Source organism: Cupressus sempervirens, chromosome 5 (genome assembly GCF_028749045.1).
Source record: "Cupressus sempervirens isolate cs-2001-9-10 chromosome 5, ASM2874904v1, whole genome shotgun sequence".
In the NCBI taxonomy this organism is placed as follows: domain Eukaryota; kingdom Viridiplantae; phylum Streptophyta; class Pinopsida; order Cupressales; family Cupressaceae; genus Cupressus; species Cupressus sempervirens.
In genome coordinates, this window is record NC_143122.1 from 917,146,690 (window position 1) to 917,166,370 (window position 19,681).

A 19,681-nucleotide genomic window follows, 5' to 3' on the forward strand; every position below is an offset into this window, starting at 1 on the left:
AAATGCCCCATATATCAAAAGGTATGTTTGCTTCTTACTCCACTAACTGATACCTCCCAAAAAGGAGTTGATATGATATAATTTTTCACTTTACAGAACAGGAGATAGATGCAGACATTTTTCTCCCCTTAACCAACAATCATGAGGCTCATCAATTTTTCATGAGAACTTGTGTGTCAATGCTAGTAACTACCGACATCTTTTTTAACCCAAATCTTCTCCATCTCTTCTCTGACTTCTTTATCAATGACCTTTGTCAGTTTCGTCCTTTCAGCATTCATTGATATATAATACTTCACAATATGTCCAATCTTATTGAAATTATAGAATCAGTTATCCCGTTTCTTCTGTCTTGACATGCACTGGTTAGATCTATGACCATATAGAAACATGTATAACAATATCCTGTAAATTTCTTGCTATCATTTCTTGGTTTCCTACACTGACTCGCTTTATGACCAAAGATATTACAATTGAAACATGTATCGGTGAAAGACCTATTATTAGGGTTAGTCCTGGTTCTACAATTTGTAGCTTTATGACCAGATCTATTACATTTGAAGCTTTGACTGTTGAAGGAATGAAAATTCATACTTACCTGGGGTCTTATTGGACGCAGCCTTACCTTTATCTAGCTGATCACGAGAAGGTTCAGTCTGACTTACTGGAACTGATTTGTCCTCTTCAAGGATTGGGCTATGTGAGCATTCATGGGTATTACATCCAAGTCCTTTCTGTGGTCTTTGAACACTCAAGACTTCATCTAGTTTTTTGGTACTGAATTTCTCCCTTTCTTCTCACTTCTCAATCTTAACCTGATTTGAATTGAAAGAGAATTGTTCAATTTTTTTATTTTCATCAGATTTGCTATTGATTATATTCTTCAGAAGCTTCTTGGCCTGATCACATTCTTCAAATTTAGATCTCGGATCGGTGATAGTCTCATTTCCCGTTTTGAGCTCCTTCCTAACTTCCTTATGGCTGGATTTAAACTTTCGGATCAGCTCCTTCAGTTTTTTAATGCAATCATTTGCCACTTGAAGATCTTTAGTTATGGCTTTGTTTCCATCATCAACCGATTCTAGATCTTTGTATACCAATAAGAAATGCACTTCCATCTAAGGTGATTGATGGTGTCAAAGGTTCAACCTCTTGGATCTCCTTCGAGTGGTTAGACACTTCCAAAGGAACTAGCTCTAATACCAATTGTTGAACTCCTGGTATACTAAGAGGGGAGGGGTGAATCGGTATGCCCTTGAAAAATTTAAAGCACTTAACTAATTTACCATACAACATATTTTAGTACCATTGGAAAGGAAATAACAAAATGTAAATGCTGCAACACATTACACCAGATTTTTATCATGGATACCCAAGATGGGAAAAACCACAGAGAGGGTTAACTCTACTGTTATGTAATGGGTTATACAAAGGATAGGGTGACTAATTGTTGGTGTGGCTCACTGTTGTTGTGGACTTAATGTCCAAATACCAAATTAGCACTGATGGCTAGATATCCAAAAAGTGAGCTGGTAGACTTGCCTCAACATATGCACAGGATACAGTTCACAGTGTAATATACTTCTTTTCACTGATACAGTATTGCATACACAGTTTTCTTACAACAGTTCACATACATATAGCATCATAATATTACAAAAATCACATATCTCTCAATCACATACTCCACTTATCAGCCAAATATCAAGCGTGTAGATATATCTTCATTTCAGATTCACTGTCGGCTGTACAAAAGGATTTGAACTAATCATGCCGTTTGCCAAATTTCTCCATGAATCCTGCCAAAAACCTGCAAAACATAACTGTCAGTGATAATCATCGGTGAGTACCAATGGTGATCACAAGTACCAATACCAAAGGAAGTAACAATATGACAGATACTGACAGACCCTTACTGATACTGATAATTCCAGAATAATGACATCAATGGGCTAACAGTCTGCACAAAATCTTGTTGTATTTGCATGATATATTGACAGAGCCTTACCGGTACTGATAATTCCAGAATAATAACATCACAGGGCTAACAATCTGTGCTAAATCTTGTGTGTTTGTATGATATATCTTCTAAGATCACACTTTATTCCACTTCTAATTTTTATCTTTTTTATCATATAGTTCTTTTCAAAAGTCTTCCTTTTTATCCTGCACACTTCTCCACACTACTTCATTATGAATTTATATCTTTATTCTTTTTCTTGAAGGGAGACATCCTTTAGAATGAAGATGACTTTTTGAATGAACACGTCCTTTTGTTATTATCTTCCACTATGTTTAATTGCCGCAACCTTTATCTTTTTAATCATTACTCCTTACGTGACCACTGCTATTTGGAATTATATAATCGCTGTCTGCAATGATTATAGATCACAGTTATGAAAAAGGTCGGCCTGAATCAGTAAACTTTAATTCCATTTTATCTTGAACAAACTTTAGCACTTTATTTTAAAGCTGGACGATATGAATTTTCTTCTTTGATTTCCTTAATTGCTGCTTACGATATATTGCTGCTGCTTTCATTTGTGGGCACATGACATTGATTGGCTAGCATGAAATAATGTCTTCTCTTTTTGCAATCTTTCAAATAACATTTTCCTCAACAAGAATCGATGCCAACAATCTTGCTTATGTACATTGACATCAATAACAACTTTCAATCATTGACATAAATATCAAACTTGTCTATAACATTGTCTTCGTACCCTCTTGCCATCAATGACAACATTTTTAAGTGGGTGTGAAAAATAGCGAAATCATTGTTTCTTGGGCAGACCATACTATTGGGAGGAGACCTTGGACAGTCCCCGGTGTGGATTGGATTTAGGCTTGTATTTGAGCTGGATCAGACTTGAATCAGTAGGGGCTAGGACCAAAACTGATAACACAACTTTTTTGGTGTTTTCATAACTTTTAGCAAACTATGGAGGTCTGCCTTATGGCTAATTGTCAGTTTCATATTTTTTAACTTTTTCTGGCATGTCTACGAAGGGACCTGTTGGTGTTTTGAAACATTACGGTTCAAATTACCTCGATGAGAATAGAATACATCTAGGGGCAACTACTTCCCATCTGCAACATATCCTTTCAGACACCGGGCCAACTATAAGGCTAGACCCTTCTTCTACCTCAGCCTCTGCTGAACCAAGGCGGGTGGACCTATTAGATTCTTCATATGGTACCAGTATTCAAAGCATAGACTGAATCTAAACAAAGCAGATTAAACCCTTATATCTTTTGTACTTATGCAAAGATCATAGACATGAAATAGCTAATGACACGACCTAAGAAATTGATAAGCTAAGTGAGGGCATCCTTTCAGCTCTTAATCGGAAAGGGAAATGGATGATTATAATTTTGATTTCAGCAAATCCCCAAAATATGCAGCAGTAGGAACAAGTTGATCCTGTAGTTGATCAATGCTTTATCTATTGGGCAATTCCACGAATTACACACGTACATCTATGATATCACTGACATATCCATACATCAAGATATCAAATCTATCTTATCACTTTGTGAATCAAATATTTGTGTTCATAAAGACCTCATTCTCATGAAATATCCTTCTAAAATAACCAGCAACCTTGTCAAATACATCAAGCATTTACTTGGCCCTTTGTTCCAATAGCAAAACATATTAGACGTACAACCTTAAAGGGATGCAAAAGGATCTAAGTTCTTTGTCCGTAAAGCTCAAAACATTGCAGATTATAGAGATAGGAGACGAGAATCAGAATGAAACTATTAAGATTCTTGCTCATTGTATTCATTTTTTTGAAATTATACATTCAAAATGCATGCAAACAACTCATGAAACCACTAAATAGATCAAAACTATCTATATTATCTTAACTACTGCTGTTCATACAAGAGAAATATGCTGAAGAAAGGTATCACAGTCACGAAAACACATCAAAAACTGGAACCTTGGTCTCACAATACTGAGAAAACTCAAGATTGGAACCCTTGCAATGAATCAGAAAGAGAGAGATATAAGAAAAGAATGAAATCCAGGATCTGATCTGGAAGGGACATGTGTCCATTTGAATCTTCATTCCTTGTTGTAAAACGTCTCTCATCTTTCTATAACTGAAATTTGATATGATTCTCATCATTGTTATGTAACAAACTTAAAATATCTCTTCTTCAATGATGAAAACAATGTGAAACCAAAATATCTGAAATGTTGATAATCCATCCACTGAACTAACTTGGAGATGACAAAATCCGCCCCTAACTACATTCATACTGCCTCTTATGTTCATCCAGTTCACCATTTCACTGAAAATCAAATCTGAACTGCCCTAACTGAATGAAACTGAAAAATGGATAACTGAGACAAAACCTTGAATAACTTGAATCAGTGGCTTCCTATGTGAAAACAAACTTCAAAAATGGAAAATTCGTTCTCTCCCAGTTCCAGCGATATATAATATTGCTATATTGGTGCATCGGAAATGCCCAAAATCTCATTTTGAAAATCAAGCTCCTGTCATGGCTTTCTGGTTTGCGTTTGCCTTTAAATTTTATGCAATTTTTTTTTAAAGTTCTAAAGTCAAAACTTTAGACTATATCCTTTATAAATTTAAAAAGACTTGCACGTTCATAAATAGGGAAACAATAAAAATTTATTATTTTGTGAATTTTGATTTTTCCTCCATCTGTGCATTTCAGGTCAAATTAGGTTTGACCATTTGGACACGTGTCACATTTTGATTCGTTGCCGGTTTGCCATGTCACCTAACACCCGCCACCCAAGTGCCACGTGTTACACTACTATTGGTCCATGTTCTGCCACGTGGCAGCCTCTGATTTGGTCGCCATGTCGCCATCCTACTCAGCATGACGCCATGTCATCGTGACATAGCAATGTCATGACACGTGGCACCTCAATCCACATCATCGCCCAGTCAGCAGCACCATGTCATCAACCTCGTCATCTTGTCATGTCACCGGCCCCACCACATGGCGGCTGGTCGCTATGTCACTATCCTCGTCAGCACAGTGCCACATCATCGTGACATAGCGATGTTGTGACACGCGTCAGTGTTTGCCATGTCACTGCCTTGATTTTTCGTGCCACATATGGGGTCGTCTGCCATGTGTCATTCTGCAATTGGTTCTTGGGTTGCCACTTATCACTTTTTGGTTGGTTTTCGGTTGCCACATCAACATCCAAATTTGCTTACCTACTTGGTCAAAATTTCCTCCATGTCGCTAATGTGGGCCCTCCACAAGCATTCTTTGGTTTCCCAAAAGCAGTGTGTCTTAATAGACAACATACAAAGTGAGCATTGTTATATTTAAACCTTAGTTACCGGATTCGTGCCCTAGAGGCCGGATCCGGATTCGGGTCCGATCCGGATCCAGATTCGTGCCTGGATTCGTGCAGATCCGGGCAGGATCCTTGTTTTACACAGTGGATTCGTCCGGATTCATGGCCCACGAATCCTGACGAATCCACTGTGTAAAACAAGGATCCTGCCCGGATTTGCATGAATCCAGGCACGAATCCTCAAGGATCCAGCGTGAATCCTCAAGGATCGACAGGTTTAAGTGAGTCTAAGTTATTTAATATGACTTTTTTAACTATATTTTTTTGCTTTCTAGTGCTAAAATGACCTTTTTATGCATTATATATACTAATAAATGAGAGAAACAAATATATATATATATATATATATATATATATATAGTTGGGGCTTGGGCAAGATCAGTAAAATATATATATATATATATATATATATTCACGAATCCCCCACGAATCCTAATCGAGGAAAAAAAAAATCACGAATCCACGGATCCGATTCACGTGCCCGAATCGGATTCGTATCCCAAATCAGTAACTAAGATTTAAACATTTGAAAATACTATCGGCTGCCCAATGTGGGATTAAACATCAAAGATCCTTCCATTGCTTATTTCTCTTCCTCTGGTCTACTACGAAATTAGAAAGTGTGAAGGGTGGACACAACTCCTCCAACCCCTATGACACCCTTGGCTGTGAGGAAGACAATTGCTGTCACCGATCCAAATGCATTCTGACGCCACATTGGAGATTATTAAAAGCTAGGATTCTGCTCCATACTACATCTTGCCTCTTCTAAATGTGGCGCTTCTCATTCCAAATACAGCTGCGGTACCCAAATTAGTTCCTGCCGTGGATGCTTCTCTACAACGTGAGTGCTCTCAAAAGCAGTGGGTGAGGCGGATACAAGGATGGTAAAGGCTACTGGCACGACATGGCGCCCATTTTGAAAAAGTTTTCGAAGGTGTTATAGAGATCATCTCCTTCTTTCTTTGGCCTAAAACAGCAGATGCATCATCAAGTCAAAGTTGCTGCCATTATGGTTGCATTACATCTTAAGTTCACCCGCAATGGATGCCCCCTTCAGCTAGAAAATTGCGTACAGCTAGGGTGATTCTCCATTTTCTGTCTTTGTGTCCATGTGTTATTCTTCGTTGCTCTGTGATTGCAACAGGCAATGGAGAGGACTTGCATGATCTGCCTCGTGCCCCTTGTTCTAGCCGAGTGACGGTGGAAACTTTGCACTAGGAAAGCATGGGCACAATATTATCATTTGATGAGTTTCTTGCTTGGTCATTGGAGTCTAGGTTGGGGTCATCCCTTAAGAGATACTTATTATGTTGAAAAGGCCCCACAAATTTCAATGGAAATCTAGTTGGCCATTATTGATTCCCTTTCAATTGAGAGACATGGCAATAGATATCCCGATTGTGCTAAAACGAAATCCCCATCCTACTTAATTAGAACTTTAGAAAATCAATCAAAAGCTTCAATGTACTTCGTTATGGATGAGTTCATTAAGTAAAAGAGAAGGAAAAAAGGTTTCTGATTTAGTCATAAGAAGAATTACCCCTTTTATGTTGACCTGGTGAAAATGTTTTATGGACATGACCTAAGCTTTGCCTGCAAATCCATATTTTTATTTGCTGCATGCCACTTCTTCTCCCAGATACCTTGAGATTCATCCATCATGCGTTGATTTCATTACATAATGAGGGTAAGATGTGAATACTCCCTTTAATTTTGCTTCATTATACTGAAGAAGTATAGGTCCTAAAAATCCCCATTATGTTCAATTCACACCTTTTATCAGCTTGATGGAACTAGTCGAACCCCAGAGTGGGTCCGGCTAAATTTTTTTCATTTTCGAACAAGTGATATCTTAGATTGATCTACTAGACACCTATATCTGATCAAACATCAAAATCCATCAGTGAAATACCAATTAAAACTCATTTGATCACTTTCTGCAAACTATCAATTTCGTGCCAAGAGGTTCTCTTATTGGCTTTAAAACTTGACCAAAACACATGATTGAGCTCTGAAATCAGACACACTAATTCTCTACTCCACATTCTCTTACCCTGTTGAATCTTGTCTCATGATAAATTATCAATCACAAGATATCGATGGTCAAAGTTGTCTTCTCAGAACTGCCTGCAAGCAAACATGTCAAGAAACAATAAAACGTGTTCGGTTTAGGCTTTGAAAATAGGTCAAACTGACACTTGGGGGCACGAAAACTAGGGCATTGGTTCACTGTCACGAGGAGAGTATAAAATTGTGATTTGGGCTCATGACGAATAACAAGACGATTTGGCAAGCAGTCAAAGTGGGCTACTTAGATTTGCAGAACTAGAAACACTAGCAAAAAAGTGATTTTTGCAAATGGAATGGACCTGGGAAAGTGTGCAAGCGGATTTGTCAAGACTTGTAAATTGGCACACTTAAAGTATTTTCAAAGTAGAATGCAATGGTACAATCCATTTGATTTCACCTATCACGGATTTAGAGTTATAACATCCCAAACAAGGGTACTGACCAATCTGCACTTCTTGACACCAGTAAAACTTTACATATTGCATATGGAATCACGTTTGAAAACTAATCAAACGGATTCTTCATAAGCTCAAAATTGAAACATACCAAGTCTCTGACCTCTAGAATGCAATGCAAAAGGAATTATCTCATTTCGGTCAACTGAGTCAAAGTTATAACAAGTCAAATAGGGCCTCCCAGAATTCTGAGCAATTTACATCAGCATGACAACAGTAAGCAACCGACTTTGAGGGATTCAAAGCTTGGTCAAAACATGTCGAAATGACTTGAAATCTGAAACATAGGTTCTTCGATAGGCATCCTAAAATTCCCAAAGTGGCGAGTCATGAAACATTACCGGGTGCAAGATATTCAAATGCAAATTAGGCTTCCTGTCACTGTTCGACACTTTGGCAAAAATGCAGATTTGAACATTGCTCAAAACAAAACTTCACAAAATAACTTGGAATGGCAATTTATCTTCATGGGACGAGTGGTTATGCTGAATGCAAGGTTTTAGAAATATTAAACACCTCTTAGGCCTCAAAAGAACAGCTAAGTACACAAGCATTAAAAGCATTTATAGGGCTTTAAAAGCTTGGAATGGTACTCAAATCAAGAAGGCGATTTTGACTCCCAATAGGACCTATGCTTTAGCTCCATCTACTCATTTCATCAATTTGTAGCTTTTGCCTCATTGTTTGTCATGTTTTTAAACTTTTTTGATGAATCCGTGCAATGGCCTTTGCTTTGGCTCCATCTACGCATTTCATCAATTTGTAACTTTTTGATACCCTGTTGTAGCATGCACTTTTGTTGTGTTTGACAGTTTTGACTTTGAAACTTTTGACAATTGGGTAGACACAGCATGTGTTCCAGTTTTTGGCACTTCTTTTGGATAGGTGCTCTTGTCTTTGAAAATTCATTTATTTGGTGGCCTGGTGGAAGGGTATGCACTCCAACATTGGGTTTATAGTTTCCGTGCATTAGAGATTTTTGTATTTATCTCTTGCATCTAAAGTCTGATCTCCACCTTGTTTTATGTCCTCAAAAGTATTTTTTGTTGGCTATACAATGTCACTGATTAAAGCTCAAAAGTATGACATTCAAGAGTATGGGAGACAGGGATTCCACAATGACTCACTTGACAGAAAATGATTTTTTTTACGCAAAAAGCAACCATATATTTTTTTTGGTATGGGTACAACAAAGTTTTCCCTACTATCGCTTAAAGTTAATGAACAAATTATTGATTCCTTTTGTATAACAACATTTGTTACTCTACCATTTTCTTCCATTTGTTTCTAATTTTCTATGATAATGACAGAGAAAAATGATAATATTTACATCTGTTACAGAGAAGAAAGATGGAAGTTGGAAAAAAATATTGTGTCTCTATATTAGACTCTAATGCTACAGATATGACACTTCAAACTTTAATGGTTACACCAAAATCCGAGTTCAGAATTTAAAGCAACATCTTTAAAGAGACTCCTGGAGAATTTATATTTAAATATTTCTTTTTTCTAACAGGTGAATAGTGCAGGAGTTATGCCGATAATCTTTTCAACTTCGTCATTGGCCCTTCCAGGAACTTTAGCACGCTTCACTGGTCTTAATGTTTTGAAGAATGCTGCTGTTTCTCTGGCCCCAGGAGGTATAGTTGAAAATCAAGCCATGTCAATTTTCTTTGATTTATCTACCCGTTAAGATCTGGCAAACTAATTTTGAAATTATTTGGTAGAATACACTGTTCTTTGAGGTTAAAAAATCATTCCATGGATGACATAACTTATGAGTAATACTTAGGTGCCATATGGAGAAAAAAAATTCTATTAACCTTGTAACATTGAAGCTTTGTGACGATTAGTAAAAATTCATATAAACTATGTTTTGATCAGTATGATATCCAGGCAGGATATTTTATTATTTTTTTTTTATGTTGATGTTTTTATTGTTTACATTTTCAGAATTAATAGTGCTGAAGCAGGGGCAGAACAGCCAAAAAGGGATGGTTGTTAAATGGCAATTTTTGCTATGAATAATTTTGTAGTAGTTGAAGGAACATTTTCAAACTTCTTAAATGTTTTCTGAAGAGCAAAAGATATCCCAGATTAATCAAATAAACACATTTGAACTTTATTGTAGAAATTTCCATAGAACATGCTCGGTTATCTAAAAATTATGTTTTGTCATAGTTTCCTGGAAGTTTAGCTCAATTATTTAGAAGATATATTTTCTCTTGCTTTTAAACATGGCCCTTGTAATCACTTAAATATCTTATAAACTCCGCCTAAGTTATTTTGCTGACCTTTCTCATCGTTGTATTTGACTTGTTACTAAATATGCTTCCAGAATCAGCAAAATTGCATGTGTTGGTAACTGCCTGTTCAAGTTCATTTGTGTCTGAGCTTGTTGAGAAACTATTCAATATTCTATCCTATTTAGACCCTCTTGATACATGATATTATAAGTACTGTAATGTTGTATATTGATGTTTTGCAATAAAAGTGACTTGGATTGTTTTGGAGATTGAACAAAGATATGCCACAACAAAATGGACTGATTACAGATATGACACAACAGATTGCACATCATTTTTTGACAAAGGAAGAGCAAATCCAGATTGTATGCTGAAATTGAATTGAAGGATGAATCTTAAGCAATTTAGTTTCTCTAAGATCTTGGTCAACCTGGGAGGGGTAGTATTAAGAACAGGAAGAAGACCTGCTGAGCATATATATTCTTCTTTCCATTTATGTCTCTCATTTTGTTTATGTTCTTGCAGGTCCCTTGTATATCCCAACAAATGTGCTTCTTATTGCATTCTTTAATTACTATTACACTTTCCTTCAGCTAGATCCTGACGATGTTAGTGAACAGTTGAAGCGCCAGGGTGCTTCTATTGCTTCAGTTCGTCCAGGGAAAATGACAGCAGTGTTCATAAAAAATGTAAGTAACACAATTTTCTTTTGACAAAAAAATAACTCCAGAAAAATATTAGGATGAAAGTAATTATATTAAATATTGTACAAAAGCTCTTTAGGAGTGCTAAATTCCACTCGTGCAACTATAAATAGTTGATTGAAAGTTAAAATAGTGAATAGCAATACCAAATAAGTGGTATATAGGATGGGTGGAAAGGTTACAAGTCACTGTATACAAAGCCACATAAACATCTGTTTTCTTAAGTTATAATGCTACTTGTGATTCCATATGCAAGACCTCTGTATATACTCGGGTGAAAAGAAAGCTCCACTGGTTCAATCGAAACATCAAATGCTGCTGGAATAGGCTTCAGCAGGAATATTGATGGTGCTAGCTGAATCTTATTAATGGTTATTTTAGTAGTATGCTAGGTATAATGCATTTTGTTCTATAGAAAGAAAATATTTAAGATAAATGTACACGTTTTACTAATCTGCTTAAGATTGGATTTACCAGACCATGCTTATCTTATTGTTTGAAAAATAATTTTAAGTACATCAATATTTTTAGATACATATAGTTGTAACTCTGACAGCAACAAATTTCTTAGTGAACTTTCTTTTAAAATTTTCATCACAGTATAAGGAATCGTAATTCCATTTTAAAATTTGCATACAGGTACTTTCCCGCATATCTGTCCTAGGATCTGCTTTTCTTGCAGTAATGGCAGCAGGTCCAGCTGTTGTTGAGCAACTGACACATTTGACTGCATTTCGAGGGTTTGCTGGCACATCAGTTCTCATTCTTGTTGGCTGTGCCACAGATACAGCCAGGAAGGTCCAGGCAGAAATAATTTCTCAGAAGTACAAGAACATAGAGTTCTATGACATTAATAATGATAGTGAGAGTGGGTTCAGGTAAGTATCATGTTATACTGGGACAGTTCTTTATCATTGATAAATGTAGCCCCAATTTTATAGTTCCTGAACTTCTCTTTGCACTTAACATTACTGAGTTAGTCCAATGCAAGGGCCTGGGATAGAGTTTTACAAAGGTTCAAGCCTTGTAAATCTTGAACCCCAAGATTCAAAGTTATTTTCGAATGGACAAGGTTCCACTTTGTAAGTTTTGATATATATTTCGGTTGGGAAGCAAGCTGCATGTAAAACTACTTTTTCAGTTACTGGCCTCTTGAGATCAGAAGCGACCATAAAACTCCCAACATTTGCTGTTGATGAATACCAATTGAAGATACAGGGGCTTTTGTAAGTACCATTTAAAGGCATGCAGACTTAACACAATTAATCTATTTTAGATATGGTGGTTAATGTATGATACACCGATATAAGCATGCCCACAACTACAAGCCTAAAGTATTGGGATCATTTGTAAATTTAGCATTAAAAAAGAAAAGTTGAAATTGCAAGTACATCTTCATTCCCTTGGAGATATTGTATATAGGAAAGAAGCTTCATTGAAACAATTTCTGGTATTCGTCTATTTCAACTTGAGCAAGTATATAATTGATAAGTCTGCATGTTGATGGGAGGACATTCTAATGTTCATTATTAAGTTTCTTTCTTGTTGTATGCATTCTTCTGTTGAATTAAAGCACTTTATTTTTTGAGAATCCTATCATTGAAATTTAAGATTTTCTGCCCCCTGTAAATCTTAGCTTTATATAATTCAAATACCAGGCATTCAACACAAAGCAATGGACAGGTTATAATTTATCGATATGCTCTTTTGGAGTAGGTTAAGCCTGGGGACCAGAGAGTAGATTGCTTAATCTTTTTACGAATTGGAATTGGTAGTCATCAGCTAAAATTATAGGAATTGGAATTGAAAATTTGTTCTTCTTACATCCACAAAATTGAAGAGAAAAGGTAATCATCAGCTAAAAGCATAGGAAAACATACTACTGAAATATATTGCAGGACATACATAGTACACTCTAATTGCAAGCCATTCCAAATCGAATAAGGAAAGCTTGGACATGGCACAAATATTGAGGGAATAAACAAATTTTTTTTCAACCTAAAATCCACACTAAGATCTGGCTTCTTGTCCCATGCAAACAATCTAGAATCTGTTGATTGCGACGATAAAATTAACCTTTGATTATACAAAATAATTGGAAGGGGATTCAGGTCAGAGGGGTCACAGCTAGTATTCAAATCCAGCCAGTTCTTCATTAAAGATTTTTTGTGACTGAATTGGAAGGACTTTTAGCTTTAAAACCAAACCAACCTAGCCAAAATAGTACATGGCCAATTCGGTCATTTCTGCAGTCAGCATGTGAGCATAAGGAAAGACTGTGAGAGCTGCTTCCTGCTTTTTAAGAAACATGACTAAGAACAGAGATGTTGATAATCATCACCTTAACTATTACAGCTTAATGCCCTCCTTCGGTATTTTGACCATAGACTGGAACATCTATATATGATAGTTATAGCACCACCTTGATTATCTCAAATTTAAACTATTAGAAGACGGCCTGAATTTGGAGATGTGAAACAGCCGATGAGCTGGCCTAACATGGTTGATGTGTCATATAATTGCTAACAAATTCAAACCTGAATTTGGAGACCTGAAAAAAACATTGAACTGGCCTACCACAGTTGATATATCATGGTATTGCTCACAAATTCTCAAAGTTTTTCACAATTAGACTTAATTTTGACATTCTCTATTATGATATTATCATCATACCTATTATGAGTATCTTAGTTTTCAAATATAGACAATCTATTTTTCTTCTTCTTTTGATAACATCTCCCCTCAAATGCTGATTGTACTAACTGTTGAAAAATTAACAGGTTCAATACCAAACTCTGTGAGGGATCAATCTCTATTCAATAAACTAATCAAAGGATGAGATACAATGCTTGAATACTACGACATGAAAATCTGAAACTTATATTCAAATATGAAAATTATGTTGCTTCAATGAGGAAAACCAAGACTAGATCCTCCTTTATGATGCAAAAAATTAGGCTGTTTATCATGCTTAATCGACCCATTATATATGAACTTATAACAATACAAATGATTAACATCAGTATAAGATGGCAGCAATAAGGCATAAATAAAAAACATAAGATCAATACATAACACAATATTTATGTTGAGAAAACGTTGCTGGAAAAGAAAAAAACTCCATCAAATAGGGAGGACCAATAAAAAATGTTGTTACAACATAATCACTTTCACTCTCCTATTTGCCTCCACCATAGTATCACCTATGTACACGTGAACATTCTCCTTATGCCTCTCATATGTCCTTTTTTTTTGCAAAGAAATCTACATTTAAGTGTTTCTATATATTTCTACACCTAGAAGGCTGAATTTATAGAATGACAAGAACTCAGAAACCATTGATCAAGATTCCAAATAAGCCTATTCATTCCTCATGACCATAACTCTTGGATGCCTCCATGAAATTTGAGAAGACGCCATTTTTGCATTTAATACTTTCCCTTCTACTTGGATACACATTCTTGCAAGATATATGTTTCATTAAATGCAATAAATGATGAAAACCAAGAGATTCTTGTTGTGTCTTCCATGCTTCCACTTGAAGAAGCCAATGGTCACTCTTCTACCTCAAGTAATTAAATATCTAATTCTAGGCATCCACAAGTGCAGAAAGCAAAGTTGAATGATTGTATTCACAACCCACTTTTACCACTACTATTACATGAATTCCTCTCTCTCTCTCTCTCTCTCTCTCTCTCTCACACACACACACACATAAATTCCTTATCTTTGCTTGTATTTATAGAGCTTACAGTGCACATGTTTCAATCTTTACAAGCTAGATGCTCTTTACCATATAGGATAAATGAACAGTTATTGCATTAAGAGAGTAGAATATGACATAGAATAAAATAGTATACAATCACGAGTATAATGACGATTCATAGTTCAATTTGGACGATATGCATATATGTCCTAAAGGGGTGACTCAATCGTCATGCAATCTTTCAAACAATAACTAATCTCGTCGACTGTTTTTACACTTTTGTCGACAGCATCATTCCCTCCAAAAGAAAAGTCATCTTCGGACAACAAAATAGAGACAACTAAATACGTCAAAATAAGACTAAGAAGAAGGGTGTGTCCCTAGTGGTGCAAGTGTAGTAGCCTTTGACTGTGCCCGTAACGCGTTCAACAATGCCCGTAACTCATGCACTTGTTGGGTTCGGGTGTTCAGATCCACCTTAGCTTGCACCTGAATGTCTGAGGCTCTCTTCATCTCAACTATGTTCCGGAGCTCCACCTCTTTTGCATCTGACTCCATTTTTAGTCGACTGTTGGCTTGGTTTGCTTCCTCCAATTGAGATACAAATGTTGCCTTCTTTGATTCCCTCTCGACAATAAGTGTTGCCCACTCTACCTGCCAAGTTGATTGTTTTGTAGCCAAACTAGCTTCTACTGTCACTAATCTGGTAGTTTCCTCCTTCCGAGCACTCTCTACTACTACCCGATCTATCTGACTCTTTCATAGAGCATAGTATGCATCCTGATATACCTGTACTATCTCTCGTATCAAGTTCTCCACTTAGCTCTCTACCACGGGTTTTATAGTTGTCCACTCTTGCCACGTCTCTAGAGTCTATGCTAGGCTGCCCTCATACCTCTAAGCATACAACAAAGGTAGCTGAGAAAGCAACTCACATGAAAGATAGAACTTGCTCCAACTCTAGCACCACAGTCTCCAACGCGCGTGTCTGTACGAAAATCACTACTTGATGACCTCAAGTCACCATGTCAACCAAGTATGCCTCTACATTTTGCCTATGGCTGCGAATGGGTCTAATGTGGGTTGCTCCTGTGTGCACATCGTTATCTCTACTGCCTCTAACATCCTCTCAGTAGTACTGCACATCAGAGGTGGAGGTGGTAGCTCAACTTCAACTGCACCAGCAGGGTGACTTTCCTCCTCTGGGGCTATTGGATCCATCTCCTGGGATACTTCTCTCATAGCCGAGAGAATACTAGATGTCGACGCTATTGGTCTAATGCTAAACCTCTTACTCAAGTACCTGCTCACTCAAGTCTTGCGCACTCAAGTATTGCGTTGTTCTCATACCCTTGTTGGTAGTCAATAACACAGTATCTTTAGTGAACACAGCATTTGAACCAACAACCTCCAATCAAACCTGAGGTGCCCTCAAACCCTCAAGTACCTCCTTTGCTAGTAATTCCACCTCTAGTATGGTTGTAGGTGGGGATGGGGGAGATTTTGTCAGCAATGTAGTACTGCCTTTGGAATGGTTGGGATACTTGTTGATACTAGTGGAGCTGCTACTATAACAGGAGTCATAACTACGAGTTGTCTGAACTGTCCAAAATCTGGAATATGTGTACCTACAGGGGCCAAATGAGATGTCGCTATGAGGGCACGTCATGGGTATAGCAGTGGTGTCATGGTAATGACTTCAATCTCTTCGTCATCCTCCATATCTTCTTCCTCTTCATCTGTTCTACTATCGTTAGATGATGTTTAATGTCGGCCACTATCTGTAATCCCATGTTCCAAACTTGCGATCAACTCCTACTCGGGTCACTTCTACCCGACTGTGCCCTTCTGTTCACCTGGTGTGTCTAGATGTTTCCACTACATGATGGGTGGCTTGCTTGGAGCGAGTGAGCTAGGCTTGACCTCTAGCCTGTCAAGGGGGATCATCTATGTTGTCGCATCAAGGAATAATCCAATAGGGTAATGGGGCATATAGAATGTCCTGTGTTGTAGCATCATGAACTCATATGTGTTCTGCCAGTGATGCAGCCCAGTCATACACCCTTCCGATCATGATCCCATTCATCATTGCGACTTGCGAGAAGGAGATATTAGACACGTGACTCGATCCCATGAGCTTACTCTTAACTAAGTCCATGAGGCAGCACCATCGTCCTTCCTGAATATTAGACTTTTTCAGTCCTTTGCCTTTAGAAATGTCCATCAATACTTCTTTTTCTACTTGAGACAGTTCACTGCACACAAGCTCTATTAGGCATGCCTTCACCTGTCGACTTAATTTTTTTGATTTGCTATCAATTTTCATGCCTCTCGGTGCATGCTCGAGTATGCTAAATACCCTAATGAAGTTTGGTGCTCTAAAGGAGATTAAGTCTCGCCCTAGGTAGGAAAACGAACTGGTTTTGGAGAATCAGTCATAGGTGTCTGCCACGTGCGCAAAAAGACCTCATAATCATGAATGCAAAAACTGACATTCGGATTGCCCATTTTATTCACGCCTTTATGATGTTATTCTTCACTAGATGGTCCTCAAGAGTATCCTACCACCATCTATTGCACTCGACTCCATTAAGCTCTTTAGAAGAGATGTTTTGTGGTGTGAGTTGCACTATTGTAGACGTTGCCTGTGTTGGCTATTTGCCCTTCTTTTTTCTCGTGCCTATGCCTCTTGTAGCTCAAATGCCTGGAGACAATGCTTCACATTTCGATTCATCCTCTTATTGGTAGTCGAATCTTCTTCCAACTTTTTCTTCTAGGCTTTCTTCTTGGCTGACTCCATAAATGTCTTCTCGCTTGTCTTTTTGTGTGCAAGAAATAGTTAGGTCCACACTCTTTCGTGTGCCTTCTATACTCCTTACTTCATTTTCATCAAGTCCGCACTATGTATTTTTAATGGCATGTAGCAGCTTCGGATTTCTTCTTGCCCAATCCCTATGATATGTACGATATACACGGTTATAAATGGTCGTAATCTACGTTGTCTTTGCACCTCTCAAGTACCTCTATCCTTACAATAACTTAATTCCTTTGCCCATGTGGTGTTACCTTTTGACGCCCTCTAGTTTTGGTCGTAGCTCATCTCCTCATCTCTATCTATTCATTTTTCCCTATAATGCCAGTCGTGTTGTATGGTGGCTAGAAGTCTTGTTCACACATTGTCATTATGGTTGTATGGTATGTGTTTCTAGAGGTCGTACGGTGCTTTGTTTTGGCAACACTTTGTTCTCCCAAAACCATACGATATAAGCTAATGAAGTGGTTTTGCTTCTAATAGTAAGTACAATCAATGTTTTTGCTACTGGCAAGCTCGTGCTATGCTAGGTTCGTACGATATCTTTGTTTGGATGTCCTTCTTCAACTGTATAGTTGTATGACACTCTCCTACTCCCTCTATGGTCATACAATGCTCTTCACTCTAATTCAACTTATGTTTGCAAATGTCGTACGACCTCCTTTCGAACAAATCAATTCATTACATAATCTTGGTTGAAGCATTGAATAAATCCCTCAACTGCAATAATTAAATTATTATTATTTTATATATTTATTATTATTATTTATATACTTATTTATTATTAAATTCTCATATTCCATCTAAATTGTTCGTCTGGGTCTCATTATCTCCTTGTAATGACCCCTTTTTAATTCTTCAACCTGATATTCAAAATTCAGTATAAGTTTAGGAAGTCATTCAAGTTAAACATGCCTTGGATCCTTATTATTATTCAAATTGAGGAATTGAGCATTATAGTTTTAATTAGTTTAATTGATTTATAAAGTTTCACTTTATAGCACCAAGCGAACTACTCTCTTGGTCATGACTATTTGGAGACGGTAGATTGACGGTGCAAAGGGCGCGTGAAACAAGCTACAAGCGGCTCTCTGGAGGATACCGTCAGGTGCTCGAATTTACGCTGCCTCTTCTTCCACCCACTCCCTATATGAAGATACCATGGCTCAGGTGAGAGCAAGCTTCCTAGACTATAGTTGAAAATACGTTTTAATGGTAATTTTTGAGATTTGTTTTATTTGTAACAATATCTCAATATTGTTGTACACATTATTACAATTTGAAATATTTAACATATTGTGTGTGTGTCTATATATATATATATATATATATATATATATATATATATATATATATATATATATATAAAATCAAATGAATGTATATTCCTTACCCATGTGAATTCCTTTTATGAACTTCAATAATCAATTAAAATATAATCTATGAATGAATTGAATAGAACCAACTTAAGAATTATATGTATATCATAACGGAATGATCATTATCAATCGAATTCCATATGTACTTCAATGTTGATATCTTATGCAAGAAATTAACAACACTTGCTTTCTATTTAACTTCATTATATCAATGCATAATAACGTGATGTTGTTAGAGGTACCTGACAGCGTTCAGTGATATGTATTTGCAACTTGTAATGTGTTATTATGATCGGTTTCGGCATCGTACCTAGTAAGAAGTGCTTGCAGGCTGTCAATCCATGGACAGCGCAGACTTTGTTTGACATGTTGCGTGATCAGTTGTTGTGAGAGATAATTCAAGAGCTGAGCAACAGTAGATTATCACTTCTCTTTCCTTAAATTGCTTAGCTGTATTCCACCTCTTTCTTTTTTGCTGGATTGATATATTGTTTTCTACCACTTACTTCTTTTTTTCCTCCCTAACCCTAATAAGGGTATATATATATATATATATATATCATTCGGTAATCATGAATGAAAAGTCGTGACTTATAGTTTTAACTTTCTTATGTGCATAATTCAATGCTTATATTATGTTTATTTAGTTATTATATCTATGTAGTGACTACTTTATAATCATATGTAAGTATTAAAATGATAGTAATTAGTAGATTAGGGTTTTTCTTTAAATGAATTTTTGTGATAATCAAATTAGGTTTATTGAGCATTGATTTTAGAATAGCAAAAATGAATATATTTGGAAGTTGATGGTATTAATATATCTTGGAAATGTTAATAATAATAATATAATTTTAATTGTGAATGTTTACGTGGGACTTTAATATTAATAACATTTATGACAACTTATATGCTATTTGATTAAAATAATATAAAGTAATGCCATCATA

At 36.6% G+C, this 19,681-nt stretch overlaps 1 protein-coding gene across 2 annotated transcripts in view; it reads left to right on the forward strand.

Moving 5' to 3' along the window:
* The window catches only part of SCY1 (SECY homolog 1), a 54,243-nt gene extending 41,948 nt beyond the window's left edge, over window positions 1-12,295 (forward strand). For both annotated transcript variants that reach the window (XM_089832915.1, XM_089832916.1), the window contains exons 6-8: window positions 9,401-9,524; window positions 10,656-10,819; window positions 11,474-12,295. In XM_089832915.1, the coding sequence (XP_089689041.1) occupies window positions 9,401-9,524; window positions 10,656-10,819; window positions 11,474-11,716 (531 nt within the window). In that variant the 3' untranslated portion in view covers window positions 11,717-12,295. The remainder of the gene's footprint in view (window positions 1-9,400; window positions 9,525-10,655; window positions 10,820-11,473) is intronic.
* Window positions 12,296-19,681: the final 7,386 nt, after the last annotated feature.